General features: G+C 43.9%; 1 protein-coding gene across 2 annotated transcripts in view; it reads left to right on the forward strand.

Moving 5' to 3' along the window:
* Positions 1–12,160, forward strand: part of LOC129833247 (glutamate receptor ionotropic, NMDA 2C-like) — a 91,824-nt gene extending 79,664 nt beyond the window's left edge. The window contains exons 6-13 of one of the 2 annotated variants that reach the window (XM_055897690.1): positions 692–860; positions 4,403–4,556; positions 4,979–5,179; positions 5,313–5,542; positions 7,606–7,766; positions 7,983–8,170; positions 8,597–8,829; positions 9,894–12,160. In XM_055897690.1, the coding sequence (XP_055753665.1) occupies positions 692–860; positions 4,403–4,556; positions 4,979–5,179; positions 5,313–5,542; positions 7,606–7,766; positions 7,983–8,170; positions 8,597–8,829; positions 9,894–11,516 (2,959 nt within the window). In that variant the 3' untranslated portion in view covers positions 11,517–12,160. The remainder of the gene's footprint in view (positions 1–691; positions 861–4,402; positions 4,557–4,978; positions 5,180–5,312; positions 5,543–7,605; positions 7,767–7,982; positions 8,171–8,596; positions 8,830–9,893) is intronic. The other variant, XM_055897691.1, reaches the window with a different exon arrangement.
* The last annotated feature ends 424 nt before the right edge of the window (positions 12,161–12,584 follow it).

Raw genomic sequence — 12,584 nt, forward strand, 5'->3', positions numbered from 1 at the left:
CTAAAATAAATATTCTATGAACGTCATAACTGACTTATTTGGAAATTGTGCAACATTGTGGGAATGTTTTTTGCATCCTGTGTGAATATCACAAGAATATTCTTGCAACATCCCAGACAACTCCCATAACTTAATTAAATGTTCTGGGAACCTTTAAAGAACTTAGACCAGGTGTTCTGTCAACATTCTTACAACATTATAGGAATGTGCTGTGCAACCTAACTTAAACATTGTATGCATGTTATCACATCTGAGCATACTTTGTATTTGTTTTATCCTAAAAGAAACATAGAATTATCTGCACAACTGAACAGATTTTGTTTTTTGGGAACATATCTTTTCAGATGTCCCCACAATGTTCCCACCAGACTGTTCCCACAACCAAGGGAAACATTCTGGAAACCTTTAAAGAATAGACAAAATAGGTTCTAGCAACGTTCTTGCAACTTCAGGTGAATGTTTTTTGCCCCCTAAAAGAAACATTGTAGAATTATCTGCACAACTGGACAGTTTGTGTGTTTTGGGAACAGATCTTTTCTTATGGCCCCACAATGTTCTCACCCACAACCTAAAAAACATTCTGAGAACCTTTAAAGAAGAGATTAAATGCGTTCTAGGAATGTTCTTGCAACATTGGGCAAATGTTTTAAATAAACATTCTAGTGTATTTTTTTGTCCTCTGTCTCCCCAGTATTGTAGGTCATACTGAGCCCTACACCAAACTGTGCTGTAAGGGTTTCTGCATAGACATCCTGAAGAAGCTGTCCCGAACCACCAAATTCTCATACGACCTCTACCTGGTCACCAACGGGAAGCACGGCAAGCTGGTCAGAGGCAGTTGGAACGGCATGATCGGAGAGGTAAGGAGATGATGGTTATTCTAACAAGCATTATAATTAGCCACCTGCTAAAAAGTTTGCATATTAAATATAACTGTAAAATAAATATGATCAATTAGTACATTTCATATAACTGATAACAGAGCATTTTCTGCCTCCTCTGAGCTCAGAGACACCATTCAAAATGGTCGTGTTTCAATTCTTGACATTGGTGATTTAGGTTTATGTTTATCAGACCTCATGATAAGACCCAGATGCAGACAGTTCGAAGTAACAAACATTTATTACAAAAACAGGGGGCAGGCAAACGATAGGTCAAGGGTCAGTAATCTAGAGCAGAGTCCGAAAGGTACAGAACGGCAGGCAGGCTCAGGGTCAGGGCAGGCAGAATGGTCAAAACCGGGAAAACAGGGACTAAAGAGAAAACAGAAGTACGGGAAACCGCTGGTAGGCTTGACGAGACAAGACAAACTGGCAACAGACAAACAGAGAACACAGGTATAAATACACATAATGGGGCAAATGGGCGACACCTGGGGGGTTGGAGACAAGCACAAAGACAGGTGAAACAGATCAGGGTGTGACAATGTTGGCGCTGAGTTCAGATAAACTTTAAAAAGAAAAAGTAATGAATAACGATGAATTAATTGCCCTTAATAAAAACAAATAGTTATTATGGTCCAAATCCAAATAAAGGGAAACTAGACTATAGTGTAGAGTTGCAACATTTCAATAAATTCCCTGGATTTCCCGAAAACCCATTGGTGTATTTTCAGAATCAGGAGGGCATAAGCAGGAAATCTGGAATCCTCCAACCATAATTTCCAGAAGGAAGTTGTTGAAAGTTTATTCTTTTTGCTGACCGTGTTCGGGAAGAGTTTGATGTTACAACATTAGTTTTCAGGGAAGCTATTGTTCTCACTGGGGCATTGCCAGTAGCACCGGTAACGGCTGACACAATGCCAGGCAGAGTGCATGGATTGTAAACCCACTGGCGAGTCCATCAACATGTTAAACATTACAGTTGTGTAGGGGAAAACGTCAGTAGAGGTTATTAAGAGGAGATATCATACTGCTGGGAAGGGAGGGAGGATCTGCCAGTGGTAGAACAACAGGACTGACTCTGACTAGACTAGCAACAACCTTTATATAGGGTTATCAGCTTCACAACCACTGGCATGACACAGTTTCTCTGGATCTCCGCAAGGTCTATGCAGCTGCATGCCTATCAAATCAATGATAGGCTTTCTGTGGTGCCGGGGTTTAGCTTTGCATTAGCTAATGGATAAATGTTTATTGGTAGGCCTATTTGGTCATCATTTTCTCATGTTAAGCTTAACATTTCACAACGCTACACACGGAGTCGAAATGATGTAATATTTATACTGCTGGCTCGTGGCAATAATGTAATTACAGTAATTACAGTTGGAAATTCAACCATTGCAGATTGTTAAATAAATATTAGATGCAACAGCATACTAATTAGCTCCAATAGATATTTTTGAAATATACAACTGTCCTGTATAGGCTACCTTAACCTGCATGACATGAGACGTCCTCGCGCTCTCTCCCAGATTGGATAGAAAGTTGTGCATAAAACCAGACTAATAATGCCAAACAATACAGTCAGTCCACCCTGAAGACACTATCTTACTAGGGATTGTTTCATTATGCAGTGTACTATCTATAGTTATATACCGTATTTAGCTGCTATTTATAAACCTTTTTTTTAAATGACACATCAAATAGCCTAACAATAGGAAAATAAGTTGTCGGCATGAGGATAAATTCAGTCACTCTTTATTGTTGAACTCAGCGGGTTTTGTCTGGCTAATAGACTACACAAATGGGCTGCAATATTCATAGTTATTTTCATTAAATCAATTAAATGTACCTTAATTCTGTCCTGACCCTGGTGTTCTGAAGTCCTCCTTTTTTGTCTGTAAATGTTTTCACCACAGCCTGTAGGTCCAGGCTGCGGGCCCGACTGTTTTTCTGTTCTGAGAATTACCAACCCAGACAGTCTTTCCTGAGACTGTCAGGAAAGACAGCTGCACACAATTTAAACTTAGTCTTGAACGATACAGGCCAAGATATACCCGAGATAAGGGACTCTTGATATTGTAGCCACACAAGTCAAACGCCAATTCACCAGTATGAACGAAGTTGCAAACCATTTTTTTGTTCAAGCCCTCAAGAACTGTTGTCTGCTAAAGATGATAATCTGTTTGCATCTGCCAATTTATTGACCGTCCTGTATCCAGACGACCTGTCCCCAGAGCTTCCTTTACAGTTCATCTCTTTCCGTAACATCTTGCGGTCGGCAATTAAGGAGAATGAGAGGCTCAATTAAAGACGTTACAAAACTGGCACAACTCCCTTCTGCCCAGTTTCCTTGATGTTGCTATGGCAATCAAGCTGTTTTAACCATCTCTGTAACTGTCGCTTCTGCAGAGAGATGGTTTTATAAACAAAAACTTATGAAGAACGACCTAATAAGCATTAGGCTCTCGGTCTGATATATGCTTTTGAACACCTGAGTAAGTGTCACTCATTGCAATGGCACTGTCGTAGCCTTGACCACAACATTTGTCACGACTTCCGCCGGAGTCGGTCCCTCTCCTTGTTCAGGCGGCGTTCGGCGGTCGACGTCACCGGCTTTCTAGCCATCGCCGATCCACTTTTAATTTTCCATTTGTTTTGTCTTTGTTTTACACACCTGGTTTCAATTCCCCAATTACATGTTCATTATTTAACACTCTATTTTCCCCATGGTTTTTGTGCATGTTTGTTTATTGGAAATCCGGTCCGATGTTTGTGGGCTTGGTGTTACTTCATGTATTTTACATTTTTGAGTAAAGTTCCTTTTGTTACTCATCTCTGCTCTCCTGCGCCTGACTCCTCTGCACCAGCTACACCCAGATCCTTACAACATTTGTTCACTGAAATCCCATTAAACCTTTAATCAGTTTATTAATTTTTTTTCACTTTTTCAGTCACATTCCTGAAAAATGTAAAAGGTTTATGAATTACTTTTTGAAGGGTTACTGTCAAAATGATGACATCAATGACAGGCGCATGGACCCCCAGAGCTCGTGGGGCCCAATTGGCTCGTGGGCCCCCTGCTTTGTGGGGGGTGTCTGGTATGCCAGTGTTTACAATGCACAATTGCTGCTGGTAACACTTTGTCACCCGGAGCCAGGGACTTATGTAACAGGTATTAGGTCTATGCTATATGCAACAATATCTAATGGATTAGGAATTAGGATTGATATTGCATGATGGTTGACATTGCATGAATCGGTGGGTAGATACCATGGGCTGTTATCTGCATCTGTCTGGATGGGTTGTGTAGTATATCAGGGATAATACTGTACACACTGTATATCACCTACAGGGATTTAAGTCTTGCATATCAATGTTGATAGATAAAATGAATCAAACAGGTCAACAGGGGGCATCCCTAATTCCACCTACTACAGTGTTCAATTTATTACAGATCATGGAACATATAGACTGTAGACTTTCTATGTCATAAAAATGTCCTCTTCCGTTCTCCATAGGTGGTATACAAGCGGGCGGACATGGCCATTGGCTCGCTGACCATAAACGAAGAGCGCTCAGAAATTATCGACTTCTCCGTGCCGTTCGTGGAGACGGGGATCAGTGTGATGGTCGCCAGGAGCAATGGGACCGTCTCACCCTCTGCCTTTCTTGGTGAGCACGTTAAACCTGCTCATGTAAATAAACAAAACGTTTCTCTACATAGATAACAAATGACTTGGCTTAAAAAAGCTTGTTTTACCATCTGAAACCAGAGATGGCAAATAGTACTTTCTCTGGACAGAGTTTAGAACTCACAACTGAATATATCGTACAACAAGCTGCCTCACGCTACAGAGTGGTTCGACTCGCAAAAGACAAGGCTCGTTCAAGGCTACGCTACTTACTTCAATACTTCTTAAAGAGCATCCCTTTCAGAAGCTGCTGACAGTGTGCTACTATGGTAATACAATACCATGTTGTCCTTGCGATTATCTAGCAAGCAGCTGTCAGAGCACATGGTTTCAACGATTGCCAGAAAGATGTTCTGATTCTTCTATAGGTGTTCTGATTCCTCTCTCCCTCCTCCTCTATAGAGCCCTACAGTCCGGCGGTGTGGGTGATGATGTTTGTGATGTGCTTAACGGTGGTAGCTGTCACAGTGTTTATCTTTGAGTACTGCAGCCCTGTGGGGTACAACCGGAGTCTGGTGAGCGCCAAGGGTGAGTGTCAGCTCCGACCACCTTTCCCTCTACCTCTACCCTCCCGTATCAGCAAAGGTAGAAAGTCACGGAAAAGTAGGTTGAAAGAACTCTATATTATATCACAGAAAATATTAAATGACATTGAAATGGAATGCAAACACATGTTATATACGCCCTCTCTGAATCCCTTCTGTCTTTACCACAACCACCATCCTGTCTTCTCCAGATCCCGGAGGCCCCACCTTCACTATTGGGAAGTCTGTGTGGCTGCTGTGGGGCATCGTCTTCAACAACTCTGTTCCAATTGAGAACCCCAAGGGCACCACCAGCAAGGTCATGGTCCTGGTATGGGCCTTCTTCGCTGTCATCTTCCTGGCCTCCTACACTGCCAACCTGGCAGCCTTCATGATCCAGGAGCAATACACTGACACAGTCTCTGGACTGAGTGACAAAAAGGTAGGAGGATTCATCAGTCATTGGTAATTCTGTCTGTGTTCAGTCTTTGAAAGGGGGAAAGAATTATGGACATACTGTAGTATTTGATGTTAGGCTTAGGCAAAATATAGAGTGGCCTATTTTTGATGAGCAAACAGTGCCTGGCTGCGAACGGTCTGAGAGAATACAAATAACCATGGGCAGAGCCTCAATGTCATGACTGTGACTTTTTCCACTCATACTAAAAACATAATAGGATTCCCAGCGTCTGTGGTGAAATTAAATTAGATCCCTGAAGTCTTTAGGTATGATGTCTGTGAAAATCCCCTGGATTGTATTACACCAGTGGATTTGCCAAGCTGCCAGTGATTATATATTCTAGTATTAACTTATGCATATTTGTGTGGCCTGTGGAGGTGCTCTACACCAGTATTGACAAGGAAATCCATGTTAAACCTTCAGTGCTAGAAATGATTTGTAGACTCTCTGCTTTAAGGTACTGAGGGATTAGAGAGGCATTTGAGGGAAAAGACCAAGCTGCCCACTGCTCATTAGAATTCCGGGAACTCATTTAATATTCTTCCCACATAATCCATTAGCTCTACTTTGTGTAAAAAAGACGAGAACCCATTAAAGTGTCTTTTGACAGTGAGTCTACAGATCAAAACCAGGGCAGAATCCACAGAAGCTCAGAGAGAAAAGGCAGACTGGACACTGCAGGTGGAACATTTAAATTGAGCTGTATGATCTCTAAAAAGGGACGTTCTCTGAAAGTGTTTCAAACAAGAGGCTTGTGCGGAATACAAACTGGTTAAAGGACAGTAACTGGTGTTTATGTAGTGACAGATGATTGTTTCTCCTCCTGGGACTGTTCACTTCAGAGGCATGAAGTCATGCATGGACAACACCTTGCCATTTCCTCAGAGTGACATCATGTACAGACAGGCACCTCCCTCTTTAGACCTAGTCTCTCCTTTCTGTACAAGCTGTCAGATGTTAACAGATTTTTGTAAGAATCCTATACACTTAACTTTGGCCAGCTGGACTTTGGCCAGCTAGACTCAAGCTCTATGGGCAACCATGCTTTAAGTCAGGTTTTTCACTGCTTCCCAACAGGCATTTACAACACAGAGCACTGTATGACATCCTGTGCCTGGGGGCACTATCACACTGCTACAGCATTCCCTCATTCACATAGCAGCAGCGTAACCTTGGTCTGTTGGGTGAGATGAGGAACACAGGCTGAGTATCCTAATGCAGCCAGTGTACAGGATACAGGACAAATGGGAAAGAGGACAACACTCTGTCATCTCTCCAGCTCCTCCACCAGACAGCAGTGAGACGTGGGATGCATAAGACTGGCACCAAGGGTCTCATTAATTCATGTGAAATGGCTCAGAGGACATTTCTCTCATTCTGACAAGCCAAGGTTACTAGGAATTATCGCTCACGGAAGTATTTGCATTAATGAACAAGTACAATTTATTTCCAGTATATTGCACAGTCAGGGTATTTAAATGAACATGGTCCACGCTGCGTCAAAGGGGCATGGCAAAATAAGGAGAAATTAGGAGTTTTTATTACAGTCAATGGGAAGAAGTCATTTTCTAATTCTCTGGAAAGTATGGCCTGGACTTAATTTCTGTTCATTGTGCCCTCTAATCATCGAATTGAGAGAGGAATTATAGAGAGGGTAACCTTAGCTGACCACTTAATTGAGTGAACAGCACTTGAGGGTACAGGCAGATATCAAAGAGACAGTGGTCTAGTGTAGTCAAGGACAAGGTGATCAGTGTCATTGTGTTAGTTTCTTTGAGGTTTATATTCACGCCTCTGGGTTTGCTTGGCATATCATACACTCTTAGAAATAAAGTGCTATCTAGAACCTAAAAGGGTTGAGACATCAGATCTTAGGAGAGGGTGGGAAAAAAATGTATTACTTAATATGCAAGTATGTCAATGAATTTGATAGTTAAAAAAAATGGATTTAATGAATAGTGCATGTATTCTTCCTAGACATGTTGGGTATCCTGTTCAAAATGTTTCTTGTTCATGCATTTATAATTCAAACATTTCCCAAACAGTTCCAGAAGCCACAGGAGCAGTATCCACCGTTTCGTTTTGGTACGGTCCCAAATGGAAGCACAGAGAGGAACATCCGGAGCAACTACCCTGAGATGCATGCCCACATGGTCAAATACAACCAGAAGGGTGTGGAGGACGCCCTCAACAGCCTGAAATCAGGGTAACACTCTGTAAATAATCCTTATACAGAGTCAGTGACAGAAAACAGACATCAGCGTAACACATTATAAAATGTCTAAGCAAATATTTTATGTTTGATGAAATTACAATTCATTAGATAAGTTATTACATGGTAATTAAATAGTAAATAGTAAAAATACATTTGTCTATCATTGCATTTTCCCACGAGATAAATCCCTATTGTTATTATCTATAGGAAACTGGATGCCTTCATCTATGACGCTGCTGTGCTGAACTATATGGCAGGTAAAGACGAGGGCTGTAAGCTGGTGACTATCGGCAGTGGGAAGGTCTTTGCCACCACTGGCTACGGCATCGCCTTGCAGAAGGAGTCCCGATGGAAACGTCCTATAGACCTGGCCCTGCTCCAGTTCCTAGCTGATGGTAAATTACAATTAACCCCGTGTGGAGTGGGATGGGTGGCTAATTGTAAATCTTAGCTGTACTTATCATTTTAGGTCCCAAATACTCCCAAATTTGCTAAACTGGTAAACTGCCCATTAATGGTATAAATGCGTAACTCACACAAGTAAGCTAGTATAGACCCGCAGAGCCTCGAGATTAGAAGAAACAAAACTTTAATGAAAATACTGGCGTACATTGCACCATGGATCACTCAGAGGTACTGTAACATAGAGTTTTGACTGTGATCCAGGGAACAACAAGTGTAAAATGCTGAGTCAGGGTGTGTCGAGGGGAGTGATGAGGGTGTGAGATTGGCATTGACACACAATGACAACAACTGGCGCAAGAGTGTTTTAATGAACACCTTCAAGCCTCTCTTTGTTCTGTTCTTCCCGCTCGCTGCAGGTGACACACAGAAGCTGCAGACGGTGTGGCTCACAGGGATCTGTCGTAACGAGAAGAAGGAGGTGATGAGCAGTAAGCTGGACATAGATAACATGGCGGGCGTCTTCTACATGCTACTGGTGGCCATGGGGCTCAGTCTCCTGGTGTTCAGCTGGGAACATCTGCTCTACTGGAAGCTGAGACACTCAGTACGCAAGTCTGAACGCCTCGACTTCCTGCTCGCCATCAGCAGGGTAGGTGTGGCTGACCCTTCTTCCGAGGGACAGGGGTGGAAAGGGTACATAGGCCTAATGTATAGGGATGTACACACTGAGGCGTGTCTTAGATTGCGAAGGCCGTGGGTTCTGCAGAGAGAATGTGGTCCAATCACCATGGGAAAGTTGATCTGTTAATCTAAGGTATAAAACCGTAGTAATGAATTCCATAAAGAAATGACATAAAGTGTAAGCAACAATTCAATGAAAGCAGCAACAACGGCATAATTTTGAAAAGTCTAAGAAACCATAAAATGTGTTGATTCTCTTTTCACAAACACAGCAGAAAAAAAATTTCTGCTTCCTGACCATAAAGTTCTCAGTCTTTCTTAGATTTTAGCCTCACAGTAATGCTTGGGAAGTAATACACTAAGTCAAAGCTGTACATGATCAGGATATTTCAAGGGCACTAAAAGAAAAATGATGCAAAAATAAAATTTGTAAAAAGCCATAAAATTACTTTATGGAGACCGTGCAATACTGTTACGGTCCTGATCCGTCTGACATTGAATTTAAATAGGCCCATTAACAATCCATCTCAGTGTTGACAGTGGTGAGGTGAAATTAAGCATTCTAGACTGAGACCCAATTTGAAAGTAAAATAAAGCCGGCCGAATAAAAATTGGAAAACTAATTTAGCAAGTGCATGGTCAGCTGCTGCTTTTTCATTTACTGTCTTGCACGGTTTTTTGTGTGTTTAACACCGACCTGAATGCATACAAGCTTTCAAAACAAAACAAATTGTCTATAAACTATTTTGGACAATCCTGAATCTAATTTGGCTTTCACACTTCTCTGTGTAATTGTCTTCACTTCATTGGTCAGACAGGTTAATAGAAATTGTATTGCTCAAAGTGAATGTTATCAACACAAGCAATAATGTTTTCTAAAGGCATGATTAGAAACAATGGCCAAAGATAATTAACACCTGTGGGATTTAATCTTGTCAAACTTTGTGTAGGGTGAGAAATTTGGATCTGTTCCAAAATCTGACAAGGGTTTTTGATGGATGCTAATCTCCTCCTCATTCGCTGTCTCTGCAGGGAATCTACAGCTGCTTCAACGGTGTGGAGGACTCTGACCGCAACGGAAACCTGCAGAACCCTGACGTCACCACCAACTACACCCAGGCCAACATGCTGAAGATGCTGCAGACAGCCAAGGACATCGTGACCTCGACCAGAGTGGAGAACTCCCTGGACAATGCCACCAAGACCATAGAGAACTGGAGCCGGCGAGGAGCCGACAATGTGCGGGTTGGCCTTCCGCCTCGGGTGGCAACCACTATAGACATGGGCCACAACCGCCTGCCCTACATCTCCAGCATCACAGACAACCACTCGTCCTACCCCCAGAGGGCGCTCGCTTCCACCTTCCCCATCCACTACTCGGACAGCGCCACCCAGCCCCTGCTGGACAAATCCAGGGTGGTGACGCGCCCTACCCCGCTCCGCTACACCCTTCCGGCCCGTGGCAGCCACCACTTCTACGAGAGAACCCTACCCATCTCCAGCCTCAGCAGCCCCCACATCGCCATGAGGGACCCTGCTCCCCCCAGCACCTCCAGTCACAACCCACACCCCCACCACAGCAGCAGGCTGTATGTGGAGAGCCAGCCCCGGCACCCCACCTCCCCGTTTGTCCCCTACAGAGAGTTCCAGGTGCCTGACATCTATGTGGAACACCACAAGGGGCCCCTGGGACGGAAGTTCAGCTACCCCCCTGACCACATGGGCAGGAAGAAGAGGTCCCACAGCTACGTGTTTTCTGAGGCCCAAGACACCAGGGGGAGGAACGACTATGATGAGCCAACCTCCTGTCTGGCTGAGCTGAGGGCCAACCACCTCCTGAACAACAATGCCCCTTCTGCATCAACCATGGCCTGCATGGGGGGCCACTACACCAGCGGCAGCGCCAGCTGCAACTCCTGCATGAAGCCCTACCTGGAGCCTAAAATGGAGGATGTGCCCTTGCTGGGGAACGACAAGGTCAATCGCCGAGCCTCTTTTCTCAAGGCCACCTGGAGCAGTGACAGGATCCGCCAGCTGGGCGAGAAGCCCTCCACTATGCCTGACCTGTTCCCCCGCGTAGTGGTGGCCAACCCCAAGCCCCATAAGCTGTACGGCAGCCAGGGGAACAACCTGTGCTACCCCCTGGCCGCTGAGCCTGCCTACCTAGACCCGGCCCATATGCGTTCCTACCCCTACAAGCAGCAGAAGCTCAAGTGCTCCCAGTCCACCCGGCTACCATCCTACAGGGAGGCTATCCTGCAGAACGCAGCCGCTTTGCGGCGCTCCTCCTCCACCGTGGTGCACAGACACTACTCCACCTACCTGAACTCCTACACAGACCTGCCTGTATATGTGGGGCCGCTGCCCCAGGGGCCTGGGCAGTTCTACGACAAGGACATGTGCCACTTGTTCCCCTGTGCAAGCCACTGCCCTAACAACAATGCCCTTGTGCCCCGTATGGGGGACCGGCAGGTAGTGTACCAGAACAATATGTTTGGGGGCTACGAGGGCGCGGTGGGGCGGTCGCGGGAGGAGCCCTCCCTGCCCGGGTCTGGGAGCAGGGATCGGAGGGAGGTCCTGGTGGCCAGAAGAGTCAACAGTCCCTATGTGCCAAAGACCTGGGGCAGAGTATCCAGTCTGGAGTCTGAGGTCTGAGCCCCTCCCCCTCCACACCTTCAGGCCGATGGACTATCTCTACCTGGGGTCTCCCCCTCAGCCTTTGGTTTAGGCAAAAACTAATGAATTAGCTACCAATATGGATGACTTGAGAGTGTTTACTCAGTGCAATAATATAATTTGTTGACAGAACGAAGTAGAGGACATTGAAAGGTTGTTACTGCTGGGACATTGTCAAGTAAACATTAAGCGATAAGAAAAGACAATGTTGAATAGTATTTAAAACCTTCAAATTTAACCTGTTGATTGTTATTTAAAATATTTTTAAATGCTGTCCTGCTGTGAGAGAGAGAGAGAGACCTGGATGACAATACACTGTAGCCGCTCACTCGTTTAGACACATTTTACTTTTCTCTTCAATCATTTTGGTATCCTTCCATTTAAATTTAGACACATATAAAAATAAAATAATACTTCTGTTATCAAACCACAGAAATGTCTTCCATGACTTTTATAAGTCCAGGAGCTCTAGGGAAAGCTGTCTGTTTAAGGCTTTTTGGCTCCGGTGGTCACTGATGTAATTTGACTTGGATTTTAAAAGGGAATTTTTTAAATTATCATCTGTATTTCCATTGTTACTCTACTCTTTAATAAATGACAAGGCCACTTCAAGGCCCTTTTGGTATTGTCTATATTTTCCTTTTCTGAGTAAAACTCCACATATGGTCTGTAATGCCAGCAGAATGGAATAGCAGGTCAGATCCCAGGACTCTAGATGTTTGTGTCTGCTTCAGTTCATTAAGTGGGCCACCTCTGTTGACTCATCCAGAAAGGTCACTGGATATCAGATCCACTAGACAGCGCTGTGTTCAGTTCACATGCCAACAATAGGGCAGACAAGTCAGCTACAAGAACACATTTGTATTTTACTAACTCATAATCTGTTCAGAAACTGTGATATGTCATCAATCTTTCAAATCACTGTATGAGTATTCTGCTGAACATCATAAATACATTTTAAAAAGATGAAGTGGAATAGAAACATGTTCAGTTAGGTAACAAATCCTAACACAGGCTTTGAATTGTCTATATGACCAGGATGGTCAT

This window comes from Salvelinus fontinalis, chromosome 34 (assembly GCF_029448725.1).
Source record: "Salvelinus fontinalis isolate EN_2023a chromosome 34, ASM2944872v1, whole genome shotgun sequence".
Taxonomy (NCBI): Eukaryota; Metazoa; Chordata; class Actinopteri; order Salmoniformes; family Salmonidae; genus Salvelinus; species Salvelinus fontinalis.